This window comes from Esox lucius, chromosome 17, assembly GCF_011004845.1.
Source record: "Esox lucius isolate fEsoLuc1 chromosome 17, fEsoLuc1.pri, whole genome shotgun sequence".
Taxonomy (NCBI): Eukaryota; Metazoa; Chordata; class Actinopteri; order Esociformes; family Esocidae; genus Esox; species Esox lucius.
The window spans coordinates 25,724,351-25,746,514 of NC_047585.1; the positions used below are offsets into that span (position 1 = coordinate 25,724,351).

A 22,164-nucleotide genomic window follows, 5' to 3' on the forward strand; every position below is an offset into this window, starting at 1 on the left:
TCTGTCAACGCCATTTTTGAAGTGGTGTTGATGTTTTGACCAATGGAGGTTTAATTCATTGTTTGTTTGTGGTCTCCCACATGTCAATCACACATTTATGACGAGCTTACGAAGTTATTATTATTATTATTATTATTTAGTAACATTTAGTTTTTGATTGTTCCACCGCATACTGTCTGAACAAATGTGACCAGTTCCAGACACCACAGGCTCCAAGCTACTATTTTGTCCATTTAACTGCACACTTAGTATTTGTGTACCTTTACTTTATGTTGTCTCACTTTTGTCTCTATCTCTTTCTCTGTGTCCCTCAGTTACTTTTTGATTGTCTCTCTTTCTCGTCGCTCTCCTCTCTCTTAGATTGTCATTGTTCTCTATATCTGTTTCACAATAGTGAATGAGATACTAGTGCGTTTTCCACCCTTGAAGTTGAAGACGTGATCATCTCTGGAGATGTTAAGGCACAGTCCCACTATCGTTCTTCAGAACCACCTGTTGTGCTCCCTACTGCTCCGTCTCCATGGCGACGCTTCAGAGCCTTGGCCCGCCACTCTGAGACCCAAAGCAAACACTACTCACACACGCACACACGCACACACACACACACAAACAAACACCATATATACAAATCAATAAAGAATATTCCACCTTTTGCAAAAATATAGGCCCCTTGATAAAGAGCTGTTTGGGGTGATTGACCTGCAGTAAGATATCGACATAGGAGTTGGTAAAGTTTATAATGTGGTTGACATTGCCAAGGGCCCAAGTACCAGAGGAGCTAAAAAGTGGTGGATCTTTGTTCTCAGGCGACTTCTTGTCTTGCACATATCCTGGGGCCATTGTTAAGTTCACCTGCATTATGAACTCAACTTGGACTGCAGTAACTAATCAATGTAATTGTTAGCGTATTTGTTGAGATTTCATTGTTTCCTTTATGATTCATTATTTGCCAAAAATAAAGTTCTCCAATTTCTTGCAAGGGAATGGTAAATGAAATGTGCTAATATTTATTTAGAAAATTGCAATACACACACACACACACACACACACACACACACACACACACACGTGCTCTGTCTCTTGTCACATATGCTGTCTAAACACGTGGGCACCCTAAAGTATTGGTCCTGAAAGAAGCTAGGATATAAAGTGTGTCTGCCTCTTTTATCTAAGTTTGCCCGAAGGGGCAGGGGGTTGATCACGGGAAGGGAGGGAGGGTTTCTGTGGGGCCCTTCATACACATCCATTCTTCCCCTTTTCTTGTTCTCTCTCTTTATTGGGAGGATGTTTTGTCCGTCTCCCCCATCCTGCTCCTCTCTTCTCTGATAAATGCCACTGTATCCTTTCGCTGTCTACCACAATACATTGCCTGTTCCTGAGCTGGAAAGAGATGGGGGGGGGGGGTGAAAAGAGAGGCTGCTTTTTAAACTGGGTTTCTCAAAAGCAGAATAAAGGAGCCGCTGAGCCCGAGCAAGTCTTTCTCCTCATTTTTTTCTTCTGCATTTTTATGAAAAGTTTGTTTGTGTCATCAGTCTATTTATACATTTCATTTAAAAACACTTTGAGAAGAGGGCAGAAACAGAGAGGGGGGAGAGAGGACCAGGAGGACAGAGAGGAGAGAGTAGAAGGGGAGGAGGGGGGGGAGTCGGATAGGGGGAGGGAGAGAGAGAGAGGGGGAGGGGGGGGGAGGACCAAGAGGACAGAGAGGAGAGAGTAGAAGGGGAGGAGGGGGGGAGTCGGATAGGGAGAGGGGGAGGGAGAGAGAGAGGGAGGGGGGGGACCAAGAGGACAGAGAGGAGAGGGTAGAAGGGGAGGAGGGGGGGAGTCGGATAGGGAGAGGGGGAGAGAGAGAGGGGGAGGGAGAGAGAGAAGGAGAGAGAGAGGGGGGGAGAGGACCGAGAGGAGAGGGTAGAAGGGGAGGAGGGGGGGAGTCGGATAGAGAGGGGGGGGGGGGAGAGGCAGACTAAACTCCTATCCCACCCTAAACCGTGAGGATGTCTTCTGTCAGAGATCTGAAACAGACAGATCCTCACCAAGTACAGGCTGAGAGACCACCCCTTGGGTGTAGAAACTGGCAGACATAAAAAGACATGGCTACCCACACAGGAGTGTGTATGTGGTCACTGCATGACAGGGGAGACAGAGATGCACGTTCTGCTTTACTATGAGACATTGCACCCACAGGAAAAACTAAATTACTGACGAGCAGAAGAGCAGACAGATGTGTATATTCCCTCCATAGCCGGAGGGACCCTGGCTGCACCTATATCTATTAGAAATACTGTAACCTCTCATGACCGTGGTTTCACCAGTTAGATGTATTGATGTTATAGATGATGGTGATAGAAATAGTTGTTCTATTGTATTACTGTAGATTGTTGAAATGGTAATAATGATAGTATGTTATTGTTTATTTATCAATTTATTATTCCCAATTATTCTTTTCAAATATATTTTCATTGGTATTCACAGCTATTGTTCCATTTTCAAAATTCCTACAATGACAATTATTCATTTTTTTTATCTCACTAATGGGTTGTTTTATTTTATAACACTGTGCATTGTACATTGATGCTTTGGCAGTATTTACGCATTGTTTTCCCGGCCAATAAAGCAATTTGAAATTGAGAGGAGAGGAGGGGACAGAGGAGAGGGGGGGACAGAGGAGAGGGGGGGAGAGAGGAGAGGGGGGACAGAGGAGAGGGGGGACAGAAGTGTGCGGAGAAAGAGAGGACACCAGTACATTAAGAATCCTTTTTCCATGTGACAGTTGCTACTGTGTTTGTATGGCGTGTTTCTGTGTGGGCAACACATGGGGATATCAAGGGGCTGTCCCAGTGAACCACACGGAACAAGCAGAGATAGTCAACCACAAACAAACACAATTCTTACTGATTCCAACCAGAGCAACCTCTCCTCGTTTGTGTTTGTGTTTTACAAACCTAGTGGGTACTGAAAATCCCCACAAGGATAGCAAAACAAGGAAAATGTCACCTTTCCCAAATATTTGTATCGGTCTTATGGGTTAAGTTTAGGTTTCAATGTGGGATTTGGATTAGAGTAAAAGTTAAGGTTTAGGAATTAGGTTAGAATTATCGTTAGTTATAGATTTGTAGGATTTTGAACGGTAATAGCTTTGTGTGTGTGTGTGTGTGTGTGTGTGTGTGTGTGTGTGTGTGTGTGTGTGTGTGAGTGAGAGGGAGGGAGGAAGAAAGTGAATGAGTCTATTGTCTGTGTGTTTGTGTGTCTTTTGTGGCCCCCTGGGACCAGCACTCTTGACATCAAAAGACCAGAAGACCAGAGCAAGAGTGGAGTGAAGGAGAGCTGTGGTGGGTGGCTTCGCTCCTAATGAGACAGCCTGCAACACAGCACCTGAAACCTGGTTCAGACCTATTCAGAGACTGTGTGTGTGTGTGTGTGTGTGTGTGTGTGTGTGTGTGTGTGTGTGTGTGTGTCCATAAAACCTAAAATACTGTCACAGCAGCCGTCGCATGTCGAGGTCATCGTGACAGACAGATGTATGTATCGACTTGTTCTGTCAGCACGAGGCTTAGTCTAATAAATATCTGACCCATGATGGGCCGGATCCCGTGTCTTCACCAGGACCGAGACGGGAACATTGACCTTGGACCTCACAGTGGGTCCATGTCTCAGTGAAATAGCACACGTTAAACGGTATCACTTACGCTAGGTGGTGGACCATTTAAATAACTGTCTCGAGTTATTGGTGCCATTTAAGAAGGCCTGGGCTGGTTTTGGGCCAGTGGATGGTCATCTCCCTTGAGATCCGGCCTCCACACAGTAGGTCACCAGAAACAGACTTGACATCCACCGTTTCTGTCCGCCTGTGTGTTAATCCACTGCATTGTGTGGGCTGGAGTGAAGCAGAGGGAAGCTTTTGTGTCACCAGTGAAAGGGGGAGTGAATGTCCGCTCAGTTATCGCTGCTCCCAAGCCCAGCGTGATCTTCATCCGAGTTACGCAACCACGCACAAACATACGCAACCATACACAACCACATCTCCCTGAACTCTGTGACCGATAGTCACAACTGATTATCGGACGTTTTTCCTGCGATGGACGCCGTTAGGATGGAGGCAGCGTTGATCACCGGGGTCAGTTGAAATCTCACCTGAAAGGGTGTTATTATTGGCTTGTTGTTTCTTGTCAATCTGTCTCGTGGCACATTTGAATGTGTTGTATTCGTCTCCTTCTGTGGTGGCCCAGGTTCAGGCAGCCTGCCAAGAAACACCTTTAAACACAGAGGTGTCATTGTTAGGCATCATGGTTTCCTGGGCGTCCTGGCGCTCTATCACACCTGTGGGTCCAGCCATTTGATCCTTATCACTTATTCATGAACTAGACATAGGGTCACTGAGAGGAATATTATGCAAATCAGTGAATCGTTTGCCTCAAAGATGCCAAAAAAGAGGCTCTTTGTCACTCCGACTGAAGGTTTAGGTTGACAGTGAGGAAAAAGAGCGCGAAGGAGACCGAGGGAGGCATAGGAAGAGTACCAGAGGGAGCTGAACAGAGAGTTTAGAGAGGGGCGGGACAGAGAGAGCAGAGCAGAAAAGTTGAGAAGTAAAGAAGAACATAGAGAAAAGTATTGATAGGCATAGGAGGGGGACTTTGTACTGTCCTGACAGAGTGAGAGAGGAGTTGTTACGGCTGTCTCGTGTGTGCCTGAAGAGAATGACGTGCTTCAGCATCTCCAATGCTCTGCAATGGAGGGGTTCTCTGGGTCTGGGGACCTCCACGCCTAAGAGGTACATTTCCCTTTCCCCTCAGCTTCCTCACCCTATTTGTGTCTCAAACAGACCGAAAGCTTGTGTCTTCAGGGTCTTTATTTAACGCTTATGTTCTCAAGACACTATATAAAGGGAATTATTTAGGTTTTTAAAGATACCGGTTGGGACTTTGTGTGTGTAATGTGTATCTTGTTTATAGGTGCAAATCAAGTAGAATCAGTTTGAAAGCCGGTGGTTGTGGGGACACAGGGCACGTTTAGGCACTTTGACGGGTTTCCGTTTGACAGAAATCCTGTAATACAACCTGGGAATGTAAAAGTTAAATTATTAGTCATTGACAATTTTCTTTTTTGTTTCATTTGTCTGGAATTCTGTTCCAGTAGTGTCAAGTCCTTACCACCGTGTACCTGTTATTACCATATGAGCTGTAATGGCAGCTGTTGTAGAACTGAGTAATGCTGTCTTATTAAACATTAGAGTGTCTGATTTGGGCTCTACAGAGGCTCTGTTTTCATCCCCAGGGGGGCCTGGGACCACATTCTCTCTATGTGTCTGCACCTGTGCTATGCTGCACCTGTTATTTTCAGAAGGGTTTTGTCCCAGCCATCGATGTGGTTTTAATGTTGGCATTGCCCGTCTCACCTGCCACTGTGCCAGTCCTCTGGGCATAAGGGGAAACGACCCACCACTCTGGGCTGGAGAACACTTTTGCCAGCACGTTTAAACCTTCCGAGCCGATTTGTATGTATCCAGCCTAAGGTGTATCAAGGCTTGAGGAAAAATAGCTTGGAAATGTTTCTTCCAACATGGGTCAACTCTGTGTGTGTATGTGTGTGTATGTGTGTGTGTGTTTTATTTTTTTTGTTCTGAGGAGTTCAGGCAGAGCTGCTATCTTTAGAACTGTCAGTCTCGTAGTTCGAGATGGCGGAGTCTTTATTTGTTTATTAAAATAATTCGGCCTCTTGATCAGCTGCCATGAACCGGCATAGAGCTGGAAGGGACTCCTCTCTGCCCTCGTCCCTCCCCTTGTCCCTTCAGGCCATATTTGGAGAACAACAAAGACAGCACTGAGCAGAACCCTTCCTCTCAGGGAGAGAAAGAGAACAACAAAAGGCATTTGCATTGCATGTTGGGTTAACACGTTACAACTTGCAGGGTAACTGAACCTGGAGTGTTGACTGTTTGGGGTGTTGTGGGGAGTGTTCTCTTTCAGAGGTGTCTGAGTTCAGACTCCACACTGATCTTATCGCTGGGGCTTAAACAGGCTTCTTCCCTTCCTCGATATGCTCTCATCCAACATCCACCTTTTCCTGGACAGTAGCCTCTGATCAGAACATGGCTGTATGGATGAAGGACATGGAGTTGAACACTGATGTCAACCGTCTCCATTTGAATCGAACTGCAACGATCTTAGACATTTATTTGTGGCTGTAGTTTTTACAAATGAATGAGACATTTTAAATCCATGATCCAGTTTATTTGTGACTGGCTGTGGTAAGCTGAATTACGGTATCCTATAATCGTAGCATTAGTGTGTGCTACAGGTTCGACCCGTATGGTCTGGTAAGGAGGACCATGTTTAGTCAGACTACTACCCTTGATGGTCTGTTCTGCCCCAATCAAACGCTACTGTGATCCCATTCCACTCAAATCAGACTTTACAGTTCACTAAACCTGCACCCATGAGTTCCTTGTTGATACAGTTTGCTGTAGATGGGGCAAGTGTACATTTAACTAGATAGGATTTGTGTGGAGAGCATTGATAAGCTTTAGAGGCCTGAGGCAAGCATTGTTTAACTCTAAGATTAGATGTTACAGAACATGGTCCCCAACCACAGAAAACATACACAAACACAAACACACACACACACATGGTAGGTCCATGGATCAGTCATTAATTATGGGCATGCCTTTGTGTCCGTGGATATACTGGGAAAAAGGTGACACTCAAACACACACACACACACACAATAGTGGCATTAAAGTCAGCTGTGGCAGCTTTCTAAACCAGCGGCTTTGGGAAGTTGACTGGAATACTGTTGGAATGGCTTTCCAGCTGGAGGGTTAATACTGCCAGCAATACTTCCCACAGGCAGTGTTTCTGAGGAGGGGAACAAAGGCTTTCAGCTGTGTGGGGAGGATGTGAGTGGATTGGGAGGGTTGTCTCCACTGACAGGATCCTTCTATGTTCTGGAAGTTCAGACTGTTTAACTCATCCCCACCTGCTCACATATAGCCCCTGGCCTTTTAATCTGGGTTGTTGGGAAGTGGAGTTTAGAGCAAACTCAGTTACTTTAGGTTTGTCTCACCCACGCGCACACACACACACACACACACACACACACACACACACACACACACACACACACATTGCAGAGATTGGTTTTGACTCCGCCAAGTTCATCCAGTCCAAGGAGAAGAACCAGTTGTACAGAGTTAAGTTGCTCTCTCTTAGTCAGTCATTCACTTACTGGCACAAACACATATACACACACACACGCACGCGCGCGCACACACGCGCACACACAGGTTTGGAACCTTGGCCCCTGGCAGGCAGGTGGCTTTGTGTTGAGACAGAATGTAACCGGAGGAACAGTGGGAGGAACTCTAATCACTATGTGCTCGGCATTTTCCCCCCCATTCCCGAGTTGGTCGGCACATTCCGCTGGCATTGTTATCGGCCCTGTTTCCTGTGGCCCGCGGCTTTTGTCCGTCTCTTGCCCATTGTCCTGGCTTCCTTTGTTCCCTCTGTCTAACAATGGCTGTTCTCTTTCTCTTTATATAGCTATATGTGCACTTTTCGCCCTGTGTGTTCTGCTTGTTTTGTTCTCCTGTCTACCGTGTTTTTCTGTCCTCTGACAATGAAGGTGGGGGAAAATACAGCTGAAGTTGGAGAGTTCAGACTTTCTCTCTATTGTGTTTGTTTGTTTGTGTGAGGTTCAGTTTAACCTCATCTACAATTCCTTTCAGAGTATAAATTATGATGTTCATCTAAAGGGTGTGTGTGTGTTCATGTTCCCCATGACATTCATTCACAGTATATCTTCTGTCCCTATGCAAAGCAGTGGCCCATATCCACACCACCGAAAGCTCAGAGTCCCAGGGATATGGTCACACCTGAAAAGGCTTATGATCTTATTACAGCTATGATATACACAGAAAGGTGATCTTGTCATGTGTGTTTGTGCTCCAGGCGAGCAGTCAAGTTTGAACTTACAGAGATAGTTAGTGGAGTGCGCCGTTGTGGAAACATACTGTAAGACCTTTGCTTGATGTTTCCCTTCATGTTCCCATAGACTGTCAATTGATCTGCACTGTAACCCTTCATCCTTTATCTATCCTCTCTCTTCCTCACAGAATGGTTGAGCCCAGCCCCCCAGCGCTGCATCTCCATGCCAACGGTGATGTCAGCATGGTGGGCGTCGGTGTGAAGCTGGAGGAGGAGGATTCTGGAGCAGAAAGGGGAGGAACCCACACCAAGGCAGAGCTGCGCTCTTCTCCTGCCTGTGATTGGTCTGGATATGAGCCAATAGAGCGGTCAGAGTCTAGACAGCTGACTCCTCCCCTCTCTCGCTCACCCTCAGTAAGAGTGAATCTTTTAAATTTTTCAAGTTCAATCAGTGATTTTGCTGGTGTGCTTTCCAGTTGCCTTCCAGACACTGACACTTTATATCTATTTCATGCATTTTTGTTCCTTGCTTATTCTGACCTTGAACTTAAAGAAGTGTATTGCAACCAGCTCTTTGTTTGGGGTGGAGCCCTCAGAAATTTAAGGGCAGCGGATGTGTCTACAGACAGATCGTATCCTATGATTGACTTCACTCTTAGATACCTGAACCCAGTTTTACTTGCAAAACAATACCTGGAGTGATTGGGACAGAAGACTACTCCCAATAACACAACTGTGTTTGTGGAGGAAACATTGCTCGTCCCCAACAACCGCAAACCTGTCGGCTGCGCCTTCCCTCATTCACCTTTATGCCAGTGACCCAGAACGCTGTGCTGACCACCCTACAACACAGCTGTTATACCATCCAACATGCAGTCTGTGACCCCCACTTACTCTTCAATACCAAAAGACCCGACCTCATGCATCCTTCCACGCTGGTGCCTACACATACCTTGTTATATGGCTGGATTCTGCATTTCTGACGTACTCTAAAGTTAATTGGTTTCTAGTTCCGCAATAAGGCGTCCTTTAAACCCACGCTGCCAATAAGGCGTCCTTTAAACCCCCGCTGCCAATATGTACTTCTAAAAAGAAACATCCTGCCAATCCTGTGGTGTACAGGCTTGTCAGTAAAAATCCCCAGGAACAAATTGAATGTAGTTTACCAGGTTGCTATCCACTTTGTGGAGTTTTATTTGACGACCTGACAACATAGGTACTTGGTGAAGTGCGGGAGCAATTTAGATGCCTTAACCAAATTGAATGCGTACATTTATTTTACAGCAGTGATTCCAGAATAGGTTTGGTATTCTAAACATAATGTTGGTTTTACAAGCTGATTCTACATGTACACTAAACAGGCGAAATGCATGAATATGCATGACCCTAGTTAAACCTCAGCTAAATGCAGGAAATTAGCTGAAAACTTGCACACAAAAAAAAGAATCCAAAGGCTGAAAGAATGGCTTATTTCCGAGGACCCAATACGTGGTTTGTCCAAAGTCGGTGTAAAGCTCCTTGAATGTTCTTTCATTCTGAATCAATTTGTGTTTGAGGACTCCTTCCCTGCTCTAATACTGTCAGCCAATCCCGTGAGTGTTCTACTTCATGCTGCTGTTCTCTGTCCCTGGTAGGAAGGTTCTCCGGCTAAGGAACAGCTTCTCAGACAGAGTCCTTCGGTGATGAAGGGTAGCAGCAGAGGTTACGACCGGCGGCCGGAGGGACACGTGCACCCGCCTGTCAGCGAAGGTACGCCACACCCACACTGTCTCCTGTCCCGGGGGAGGTGTTACTGATCTTCACATGGCCCTTTGAAGGCATCCCGGTACACTGGTAAAGGCCAATGGGTTTTAACCATGCGTCCCCTTTACACTGAAGAGACTAGATGAGTTTGCCTTCGCGCTCTGTGTGCTCAGGTTTGTACTCGTATTCATAGGCTACAGAATTGCATTGATTTTCCCATGGCAAGTTTTCTATTGCAGGGGGGTTAGTAAATATATTCCTATTAAAATCCTTACAAAGTAGCAGTCCATGAAATGTGAACTGGTGCATTGATTTACACATGAACGCTCCCACACACAGTTCTGTTTATTCATACAATATGGAGGCTGAACAACAAAACGCCACGTTTGTGTCCTGTTTGCAGTCATGCCCACCATAGAGAAGCTGCTGAGTACAGACTGGAGAGAGAAACTTTTGCACAAAACCCCACTTGGAGGCAACAATCTTAAAGGTGAGGCCAATCCCCTTACATGTATCTTCACCCCTGACCCCTACCTTTGTCTTCACTCCTGACCCTGCCTTTATCTTCACCCCAGACCCCTACCTGTATCTTCACCCCTGACCCCTACTTTTATCTTCACCCGTGACCCCTACCTTCATCTTCACCCCTGACCCCTACCTTTATCTTCACCCCTGACCCCTACCTGAATCTTCACCCCTGACCCCTTACCTTTATCTTCACCCCTTGCCTTTATCTTCACTCCTGACCCCTTACCTCTATCCATATTCTTGACCCTTTACCTTTATCCTCACCCCTGACCCCTTACCTTTATCTGCACCCACCTGCACTGGCTCCTCCTGAGGTTCTACTGTCTCATCTAACAATCTCTCCATCTATAATTCTCTGTGTACTCCTCTCGCTCCCCCCCTCTCCTTCTCCCTCTCTCTCTCCTTTTCTCTCTCAGGCACTCCAGAGTCTCTGGCAGAGAAGGAGCTGCAGTTGCTGTTGATGATCAACCAGCTGAGCGGTCTGAGAGAGCAGATGCTGGGTGCCCACTCTGAGCAAAGGAACATGGCTGCCTTGCTTCTGGAGAAACAACAGCAACAGATGGATTTGGCCAGACAGCAACAGGAGCAGGTGACCCTGATACACACACACACACACACACACCACATCCTAACATTGAACATAACCTGAGTGCAGCAACTTGGACTAAATGGGCTGTGTTCTGAGTGTACCTGGACTAAATGGGCTGTGTTCTGAGTGTACCTGGACTAAATGGGCTGTGTTCTGAGTGTATCTGCACTAAATGGGCTGTTCTGAGTGTACCTGGACTAAATGGGCTGTGTTTTGAGTGTACCTGGACTATATAAGTTATGTTTTGTTACAGATTGCCAAACAGCAACAGCAGCTGATCCAGCAGCAGCATAAAATCAACCTGCTTCAGCAGCAGATCCAGGTGAGCCCTATGACCTGGGACTTCTGTTATAGTCGGGGATAGCATGTTTATTGCTTGTTTCCTGGGACTTTTAGTGGATATAAGAAGTCGACACACCACTGTTAAAATGCCAGGTTCTTGTGATGTAAAAGAATGAGACAAAGATAAATCATGTCAGATCTTTTTGCACCTTTTAATGTGACCTATAATGTGAACAATTCAATTGAAAAACAAACTTAAATCTTTGACAGTGAAAAATAAAAACTCACAATAACCTGGTTACATAAGTGTGCACACCCTTAAACTAATACTTTGTTGAAGCACCTTTTGATTTTATTACAGCACTGTCTTTTTAGGTAGGAGTCTATTAGCATGGCACATCATGACATGACAGTATTTGCCCACTCTTCTTTGCAAAAGCGCTCCAAATCTGTCCGGTTGGGAGGACATCTCCTGTGCACAGCCCTCTTCAGATCACCCCACAGATGTTCAATTGGATTCACGTCTGGGCTCTGGCTGGGCCATTCCAAAACGTTAATCTTCTTCTGGTGAAGCCATGCTTTTGTGGATTTGGATGTGTGCTTTGGGCCGTTGTCGTACTGAAAGGTGAACTTCCTTTTCATCTTCAGCTTTCTAATGGACGCCTGAAGGTTCTGTGCCAAAATTGCCTGGTATTTCGAACTGTTCATAATTCCCACCCTGGGATCCACCCTGACTAAGGCCCTGGTTCCAGGTGAAGAAAAACAGCCCCAAAGCATGATTCTGCCACCACCATGCTTCACTGTGGGTATGGTGTTCTTTGGGTGATGTGGTGCAGTGTTGTTTTTGCGTAGTATTCCGTTTTGCCACCCTACACCATAGCCCATTCATATGAAGAATACGGGAGATTGTTGTCACATAGCACACAGCGAGTACTTGCCAGAAATTCCTGCAGTTCCTTTAATGTTGCTGTAGGTCGCTTGGAATCCTCCCTGACCAGCCTTTCCTCTCATCTTTTCATACATTTTGGAGGGGTGTCCAGTTCTTGGTCTTTGTTGTGCAGTATTTTCTCAACTTGATGAAGATTGTCTTCACTGTGTTCCATGGTATATTTAATGCTTTAGAAATTATTTTGTACCCTTCTCCTGACTGATATTTTTCAACAATGAGATCCCTCTGATGCTTTGGAAGCTCTCTGCAGACCATGGCTTATGCTCTGAGATGCAACTAAGAAAATGTCAGGAAAATCCTACTAGAACAGCTGAACTTTATTTGTGATTAATCAGAGTCACTTTAAATGATGTCAGGTGTTTAATGACTTATATTTAACATGTGTTTGAATGTGATTGGTTAATTCTGGACACAGCCACATCCCCAGTTATAAAAAGCTAACTTATGCAACCAAGTTATTGTAAGGTTTTTATTTTTATTTTTGAGCCATTCTGTTGTAACTCTGCTTGTGTGTTTTGGACCATTGTCCTGACAAGATCCATGTCCGGTTCAGCTTCAGTTGTTGAGCAGGCCTCATATTATTTTTGAAATTCTCTGGTACAATATGGAATTCATGGTTGACTCTGATGGCAAATTTGCCAGGCTCTAAGGCAGCAAAGCAGCCCCAAACCATAATGCTACCACCTCCATGCTTTACAGCTTGGATCTTCTGTTCTAAGGGAGTGTTTTTTTCCCCACGAATAACAGTGATTTGCACTTTGATGTTGCTTGTGGGAAGAGAGGCCTGTAGATCTCATTATGTTACCCTGGGGTAACAGCTCTTAGTCTGAATTCGGTGGGACAACCTGTCCTATGGAGATTGCCAGTGGTCCCCTTCTGAGAGCCTTCTTTAGATTTTTGCATGGTGTTACCACATACCAGGGCTTCTGTTGTAAAAATCTGTTGCCAGACAATGTGACCGTCAAATTTTTTTCCCCAGAGATTTGAAATTGATCCAGACACATGTGGCCTTACAGCAGGATGAAATAATATGTTAATAATTGTATTCAAATGTTAGCCACTGTGTTAATCTGATAAAATAAAGTAGAAACTAATGTTCTGATTACAGAACAACAGGTTGTGTTGGAGAGAAAACGTGTCAATCGCAATCAGGGTGATTTGAAGTTAAGATGTATTTAAGTTAGCCTAGAGTGTTTTGCAAGCTGGTGTTATGAAATGCTCGCAATGGAAGATGATATATGCTTGGTCTTCACCACACGCACTTGTTTGGCGTGTCAGCGGAGCATGTCCGCATCTGCTGTTGATCTTGGCATGCATAAAGTGGGAAATCGAAACTGCCCATCTCCTTCAAGCAACTTGCAATGTGTATTAGCCTGCTTACGTTTTCCTCGTGATGACAGGATCTTGAAGGCATCTTTATTCGATTTTGGACTAGATCATTTCACCATGTGCACAATGTAAATCAGGTTACTTAAGGCAATCGTCCACAGTCCACAGCTTCAGTGCAGTCCCTTATAGGGACTGTTTGCCGGACAAAATGGTCAGCAGCAAATAATTGTACCTCTTTTAATTTTTGGAATTAGCCAGAAGCCCTGCCCCAGAGGCATGTGGTTAAGACCAAACCAGACAAATTTTTTACATATTTTTGGAGGACTAGACCCTCCCAAGTTACTTGCTAAGAATTTTCTAATAATTTGCAAACGTTTGGTGCACTTGACTAATTTTAACCATTTTATTTGAGGGTGAAGGTAGGGTTTGTGCTAACTTTTTCCACAAAGGGAAAAAGTTTCCTTTAACTGCATGGTTTCTAATTAGTTTTTATGTTCAATATGTTCAAATGGGTTATGTTTATAAATAAATGTGGTTGGAATGTAGCTCAAATATTAATGTGTCCATATATATTAATATATATATATATTAATATTAATGCAGAAAAAACATTATATATATAATTTTCAAATGTGTGTACATACAAAACAACATTCAAGAGAGTGTACTTACTTTTTCACATGACTGTAAGTTGGCAATTGAGTTAACACCAACAACTGGGAGCAGTTTGTGCTCAGAGACAAATTGACAGATTTTCCCAACTTGCTGGCTTGGGGGATTCAATCAAGAAACCTTTCGGTTACCGCTTGGCTACTTACCATCCCTGAAATCTCCTTATAACTCCTTGAAAAGCTCTAGAGGAACCTATTTCTAAGATTTTAGGAAGTTGGAAGGTGCAGAAACACTCCAATTCAGTGGAGATGGAAAGGCTATCCAACATTTTCTCTCCCTGGGGCCAGGGCCGGGAACTCATCAGTCTGTGTTAACAATATATTGTAAGGTATGGCAGGAGTTTCAGTCAGAGGGCTTTAGGAAAGGAGTGCAGTGCAGCGATCTAAGAATGTGAAGAAAGCTGGCTAGCTACCTATGATAAAAAATGCAGAATCCATCAGCTGTAACAAACCATAAGGTGATATGGTTAATTCTTCTATTGATCCCATGCAGCTCGATTGATGGAGCATGGCCTTTGGGTTGAGGATTCATTTCCACAGGGGGCCAGTATGAACGTGTATTCACTTGCCACTAGTTTAAGTCACTCTAGATTAGTGTTTGCTAAATGAAAGACATCAAGTGCCAGCTGCATTTATATAGATATTATTACCATAGTCGATTAACCGAAGAAGAATATATTCCACAACACTTTATGATTTGTTTTCTGCTATTTGATGAAAGGCATAATCTGTTCATGTAAAGGAAAATTATTTTAAGTTTACATTTCTTAACTAACTCAACATTATGTTTTTGGTAGGAAAGTATTTTGTCAATCCAGATGCCCAGATATTTATACTCAGGGACACGATCAATGAGTACACCATTCAATGTACTTAGGCATAAATCATTAAATATTTTTGTGATTTTGTAAATGGCATATACTTGGCTTTCCTGCATTAAAAACTAGCTTCAGTACAGAGAGGCTTTCTGCAAGGAGGAAAAGATTAGTAGTTCAGAAAGTTCCTGCTCACCCTTGGGAGATGTGTCATGTGCACATGAGGAAATGTTTTTTAAAGGGAACAATATTTATATAGAAAGTAAATAACACTTGACCTAAAACACTTTTCATAATATCTAGAAACCCAGATTCATCATCATCATCAGATAATATACATTGTGATAGATTTGTCACTCAGGGAGTCTTTCAACCAGTAGCATGAAGTACCAGTAGTCAACTTTGCCAAAAGCCTTTGATGAGTCAATAAAGAGGGCGCTTTAGTGATTTCCTCAAGCTTTAAATTAACAAACTAATTTAAAACAAATGTTGCAACATTATTGTTGCTGTTACCTGGCCTGTATCATATTGATAGGTACTTTTGTGAAGATGGAAAAGATCAAAGCTGACAGTAGATTTGTGATTAAAAAAAAGGTTGTTTTACACCATCATTTTAATATGGGCTGGTAATTATTCATTTTAGAGGGTTCACGACTTTGTGTAGAGGAAGAATAGGTTCTGCCTCTATGACCAGGACAATGACTCAGAGTTTAACGATCAGTGGAGGAGAAAGCTGCTGCAGGAAAATATGAAGCATATGAGCGCCACTGGATTTTTTTTTATCTCAATCTTAAGCACAGATTCACTAAATTAGATATTTGATAGAAGTTCACTGTGCCCTTTGTGTGACCTGGTTTCAGCAGGTTAACATGCCCTATGTGATGATCCCTGCCTTCCACCACAACAACCCTCAACTCCCAGTCACCTCTGACCCTCAGATGACCATGCCTCTACAGCCAATCCCCTGCAAGCCAGGTGAGTCACACTGGAGAGAAAGAGGTGGAGCCAAGATGTCCATCCCACTCCAAAATCTGTATTTGCAAAAAAAATTTCTTTTTGAGGTTTTTAAGTGGTCAATATTTAAATGCGAGGCAATGACAGTTGAGTTCAATGGGATTGAATGTGAATGACAGTTCTATTTAGATCAGAATTAAGGTATTTTTGATGTGAGGCTTAGTCAAACCAATACAATAACTTAGAATTGGAGTTGTGGCTGAACATTCTGGTTAATAGCAAATCCCAGCCTTTGCTTGAGCTAGATGATAGTTAAATAACGTCCCTGGTGGTCCAGTGTTTAGGTTTCGGCACTCTCACTGTCGCAGCCAGGGTTCGATGGAAAACGTACTTTCATACACACAACCCTGAACAAGACAATTACATATTTTCTAGTATATATTTTTTGTAATTTATTAATGCTCAGTCTACTGTTTTTATACTCAGTCCACTGTCCTTATTAGTTTTTATTTCATTTGTATAAAATTGCTACACCAATGGACCAGAACAAATTCCTAGTTAGTTATGATACGTATTTAGTAATAAAACCTTTCCTGATTCTGATATTCTGAAGGTTATACGACAACTTACCTTGAAAGATTATTAAATACGTTTTGAATTTCAGTAGCAGAGAAGTTGAAAATGTTTGTCTAACTTGAGAGTGGTCATAAATTCATCTGAAAAGTTAAGAAATAATAATTGTGCGGTTTTGTCATATTGGTAGAATTTTTTTGTTCTTCTAATTTCACTTTTGGACAACATTCAACCAGATTTTTATCTAAAATGTGCTGGTGTTGGTTGAAGTTCACAATGCCATCAATCCTTGATCGATGAAAGCAAAATAACCCCATTGCAGGCAGAGGCAAGGGAGAGCAGAGGCCAGATATTTAAATTTATACCAGGGAAGTGTCACCAACACTCACATGACTGCTTCTGTGTGACATAGTGCAAAGGGGGAAGTGATTGAATTTCTATGTTTGGTAAAGATCATTTAAATGTTAGTTACAAATGATATGTATTTTTAGTCAGTGTTGCATTCTCTGTGTTTGCAGCAGTAAAATAGGCCATAAAGGGCTACTTACAGTTGCTATACTTTCTGATATTTCTTGGTGTTTATTTAGTCAAAATGTCAGTTGTTTGCAAAGTTCACATACAATGTTGGTGCTGTTAATAAAATGAAGTAGTTCATAGTGGGGAAGAAATATTTCTGTTTGTTTCAGATTTGAATAGCAGAGATGTAGAGGAAGATTTGTTTGTAACCTGTTGGAGCATTCCGAAGTGATTGGAATGTTTGAGGAGATGTCAAGATGTCACGTTTTAGAATGTTGAAGACATTCCATTGAAGTGGATGAAGATGTAAAAATGTATTTTTCCTTAACAGAGTTAACAGAGTAGTGTGCTAAGGAAGTCATAGATAGAAACTATGGGAATTTCTGTAAATCCCATGAGTAACAAGAAACACAACTCAGAATTCTTTTTAACATATTTTATATATTTAAGTTGTTCTACGTACATAATATAACATACATTTGGAAAAGAGTTGAAAAAAATAAGTACCGTCTCAAATAACACTGTCTTTCTAATAGGGATGATTGTGAGCTAGGCTACCGCATAAATACATGACAACATTAACATTTCAAGATGTTTCCTGTTTCATTGGCCACTAAGATTGCCATCTACTCATTCAAAGTATTCACGCCTCTGTTAGCAAATGCCCTGCAAGCCAGGTAAATCCCACTCGGCTCCCAACAATACCCTTCTAGTCATGATTCCTGGCGAGTGACACTCCACATTAACGTTTATCAACCAATGTCTTCTGGTCACCGTGCCGTCACCTCAGTAACTTCAGCTATGAAGCTTCTATATCCTACTTTTAGAATACTGTTAATGGGCCTGCATATTTCAAAAAGATTAAAGATCTAATGTGGTATAAAGAATATCTCAACTTGGGTGAAGCATTGTTTCACTCTTAGAAATATACTGACAAGGTTTTTTACTGAGATCGTCTCTATGAGCCTTGCAGCCTCACAAGAACCGTACAATAGTAAGAAACCCAACATTGCTCCTCAAAGTATCCTTAGCTCGCTGAGTGCATATTACGACCCAGTTCCAGACAGCAATACCCCAGCAGACATACAGTTCTTTCCATGGGCCTGCAAGGTGAATAAGGGTGTAGATGGTTGATCAGAATAACGTCTATTTATCAAGTACTTTTACACAAACCCAGCATTGGACTTGTACGGAATGCTGGGTATGTTCAGACAATACACACGGGGGGGTCCATGGCTAAATATTATTACTGTGTCATTAAAACATCCAATCGTGGATTATGAAATGCTGGACTGCCACTTATCAGCCATTTTCTGGCTTGAAACATTTTCTTTGGATTTTGCTTTGGTTCTCTTGTGAAAGTGGTTGTGAAGATGTAATCTTTAACCTTTAACCTGTAACCTCCCGGGGTTTTGTTTTGCAGTAGACTACCCAATGCAGCTGTTACAGAACCCTCACTCCAACCCCATCAAAAGGCCAAGTGGCTCCTTTCGACAGGTAGCGTTTTTAATCCATTCTAGATTACGAACTGAAGTATATGTCTGATGTAAACCTCACCAAAAACCAAAACCTTTCAGTCGATAGAAACAATAACCATATTTACATGGAATTAAAGGAACATTACATTTTCAGAGTATATTGAAAGGAGTTAGGAGGTTATTTTTAGATAGAGATGATACAACTATGCTATACTGAAGCAATAAGGCAAGATGGGATGTGATATATGGCCAGTATTGCCCTGCTGAGAGCCAGTTAGTTGCCAGGATACTACCCCTAGCTGTGGTGTCTGGGCCATCTACCACAGGCCCCTGAGATCCATTATCAACTGATTACATATGCAATTAGAGCATTAAACGGTAATATTCTCAATAGTCTGTGGTAGTGTGTGTTTTTGCATGCCGTTCTGCTTTGCTGTCGTTCTTAAGGGGAAAAGGGCATCATGTAAATCACGAGACAGTCGCTAAACAAAAGACAGGGCAGAGAAAGATTTGAGAGATTAAAGAAACATAAGGTGTGAAAGCTGCTGTGAACCTGAGCACAATGCTTACACAGACACACACTCTCGCACGCCCCATACTAAAGGTGTATCTATGCTTTCATCTCATCCGTTGCAGGAAGCCAGCCAGCCTCTGAACCTGACCTCCAAGCCCAAGGGAATGGACATGGGGAAGAGCCCCAGCCCACAGGCCTTTGAGCTGGGGTCTCTGACACTGCAAGGGGGGTACAGACCCAGGGACAGCCATAGAGAGAGCCCCTCACGACCTGCACTTAGCCTAGGTGGGTCCTAACACACTACATTGTACACACACTTAACACTTAACAACCATTTACCTCTACATACATAACCTAACACCTGCACACCCTTACATACAACCTAATCCCTATATGCCTCTACATTCATAACCTAATACCTGCATACCTCTACATACGTAACCTAACACCTACATACATAACCCACCACCTATATGCCTCTACGTACATAACCTAATCCCTACATACCTCCACATACATAATCCAACATCTACATGCCTCAACATACATAACCCTACACCTACATGCCTCTACATACATAACCTAATCCCTTTATACCTCCACATACATAACCCAACACCTATATGCCTCTACATACATAACCTAATCCCTATATACCTCCACATACATAATCTAACACTTATATAACCTCCACATACATAACCTAACACCTACATACCCCTACATACATAACCTAACACCTACATACCTCCACATACATAATCCAACACCTACATGTCTCTACATACATAACCTAATACCTACATACCCCTACACACACAAATGATCTAACATTGTCTGCAGGGTTTCTGGGAGAGGGGGATGTGGTGACCCAGGCCATCCATGATGCCCAGCAGCTGCTGAGGAATCACGGGCCAGGGGGAAGAGAGCGGGAGAGAGACAGCTCTGCCAGGATGGTAACCTATTGTCCACACACACACTGGGAGGCCAGGCCTGGCTGGCCTCTCTTCATGTAGGAGTGTGTAGTTCCATCTCACATGTGCACACTCACATGTACACAAACACATCACAAGCTTTTGCATGTACAGCCCTTTCTTTAAACAAAGATAATGTTAAATTACTTCAGACCTGCTTTTACAGCAGCAACATTCAAATCACATACTTCTTTTGTTTACCTAGTTATGTATTTATGAAGGTGTGTGTGTGTGTGTGTTTGTGACTATCTGTCTTCAGGAGTTTAAAGAGGCAGGTCGCAGTGACAGGCTGCCCCAGTCGGACCGGGTGGAGAGGGGACCGACTCCCACCACCAATGAGGACCACCACAGCAGTGACTCTGAAGGTACATGATCACAGCTGATCTGCTGTAGATGTGGTGGGCAGCACTGGCCTGTAGAGGGTATTTTCTGGTTCCCTCCTTAATTCACACTGGTGTGAAAACACGCAACAGCCGAAAGCAACACAGAGCTTGTCTGGTATTGTCTGGTCCACTTTTGGTTTCTGACTGTATTCCCCCCCGGCAGGCCCCATGTCGGCTCCTGGTGTCGGGGTGTTTGCTGAAGCTCGCGGTCCCCCGTCCTCTGGCCACATCAAGAGACCCATGAATGCCTTCATGGTCTGGGCTAAAGACGAAAGACGACGTATACTACAGGCTTTCCCTGACATGCACAACTCCTCTATAAGCAAGATCCTGGGTAAGTACACTCACACACACCTCATACACCACACACATCATATACACCACACACACCATACACACACACACCATATACATCACATATCACCCACACACCAAACACATTACCCATTCACCACATACACCCACACACAACATATACACCACACACACCATGTATACCACACACCTTATACACCACACACTCCATATACACCACACCCACACACAACATATACACCACACACACCACATACACATCATCCACATACCACACACACTCTACACACACCATATACACCACACACTCCATATACATTGGGTTAGTTAGGGTATAGGATAAATAGAGAATCATAGTTCTGGTCCCTGCAAGTATAGAAAAATGTGTGTTATTGTGCTGTAGTCCTGACACAGTGGAGTTTGCAAGTGAACAATCTGCCACCTGCTTCCCCTGCTGACAGGAACTTCCCACCAAGCACCCCCCCCCCCCCCCACACACACACACACAAACATGCGCACACACACAGACACACACACAAAGACTGCCTTACTCCTACCACAGACACTCACACACACACACACACACACATATCGCCTTACCCCTACCAAACACATACATACCAAAACACACTGCTCAACTCCTGCCACACACACACAAACACACAACCCAACTTCTACCCACACACAAACACACAGCTCCACTCCTACCACACACATAGACACTGCCCCACTTTCCACATGCACACATACACACCGCCACACTCTTTACACATGCTGTCCCACGCCTTATACTTCCTCCACACAAAAACACACAACAAATCCCTTCACACAAACACATTGCCCACACCCCTTTCCTCTGACCAAACACTATACTAAGTATTAAAGAGAACTGAAAGGTCCAGGGTTCTTCAGAGTTACACTGACATGCCGGTTCTCCAGGTTCCAGGTGGAAGTCCATGTCTAACCAGGAGAAGCAGCCGTACTACGAGGAGCAGGCCAGGCTGAGCCGACAGCACCTGGAGCGTTACCCAGACTACAAGTACAAGCCCCGCCCCAAACGCACCTGCATCGTGGAGGGGAGGCGCCTCCGGGTGGGCGAGTACAAAGCTATGATGAAGAGCCGGAGACAGGAGCAGAGAGGAACATACCCACACAGGTAACACACTGCCACACACACAGGTAACACACTGCCACACACACCGGTAACACACTGCCACACACACCGGTAACACACTGCCACACACACCGGTAACACACGGCCACACACACCGGTAACACACTGCTACACACACCGGTAACACACTGCCACACACACCAGTAACACGCAGTCAAACACACCGGTAACACACTGCCACACACACCGGTAACACACTGCCACACACACCGGTAACACACTGCCACACACACCGGTAACACGCAGTCAAACACACCGGTAACACACTGCCACACACACCGGTAACACACTGCCACACACACCGGTAACACACAGACACAGGTAACACACTCACACACAGGATGTTATGTTGTGGGGGGGGGGGGGGGGTGAAGCTGACAGCAAAGCAAACCAGCTTTCTTTTTAGTGACGTTTTCTTGAAAATAAACAAACTCTGTCCATTTCCCACATGCTTTGCC

The 22,164-nt window shown here is 43.9% G+C and overlaps 1 protein-coding gene across 6 annotated transcripts in view; it reads left to right on the forward strand.

Moving 5' to 3' along the window:
• LOC105025456 (SRY-box transcription factor 13) overlaps positions 1–22,164 on the forward strand; it is a 40,124-nt gene that overhangs the window by 14,812 nt on the left and 3,148 nt on the right. For 3 of the 6 annotated variants that reach the window (XM_029114210.2, XM_029114211.2, XM_029114212.2), the window contains exons 2-13: positions 8,108–8,333; positions 9,554–9,668; positions 10,066–10,152; positions 10,607–10,779; positions 11,033–11,101; positions 15,686–15,800; positions 18,292–18,365; positions 18,983–19,145; positions 19,704–19,816; positions 20,094–20,199; positions 20,381–20,551; positions 21,472–21,688. In XM_029114210.2, the coding sequence (XP_028970043.2) occupies positions 8,109–8,333; positions 9,554–9,668; positions 10,066–10,152; positions 10,607–10,779; positions 11,033–11,101; positions 15,686–15,800; positions 18,292–18,365; positions 18,983–19,145; positions 19,704–19,816; positions 20,094–20,199; positions 20,381–20,551; positions 21,472–21,688 (1,628 nt within the window). In that variant the 5' untranslated portion in view covers position 8,108. Of the gene's footprint in view, positions 1–4,387; positions 4,769–8,107; positions 8,334–9,553; positions 9,669–10,065; positions 10,153–10,606; positions 10,780–11,032; positions 11,102–15,685; positions 15,801–18,291; positions 18,366–18,982; positions 19,146–19,703; positions 19,817–20,093; positions 20,200–20,380; positions 20,552–21,471; positions 21,689–22,164 lie in introns of those variants that run through there. The other 3 variants (XR_003777283.2, XM_010896143.4, XM_029114209.2) reach the window with 2 other exon arrangements.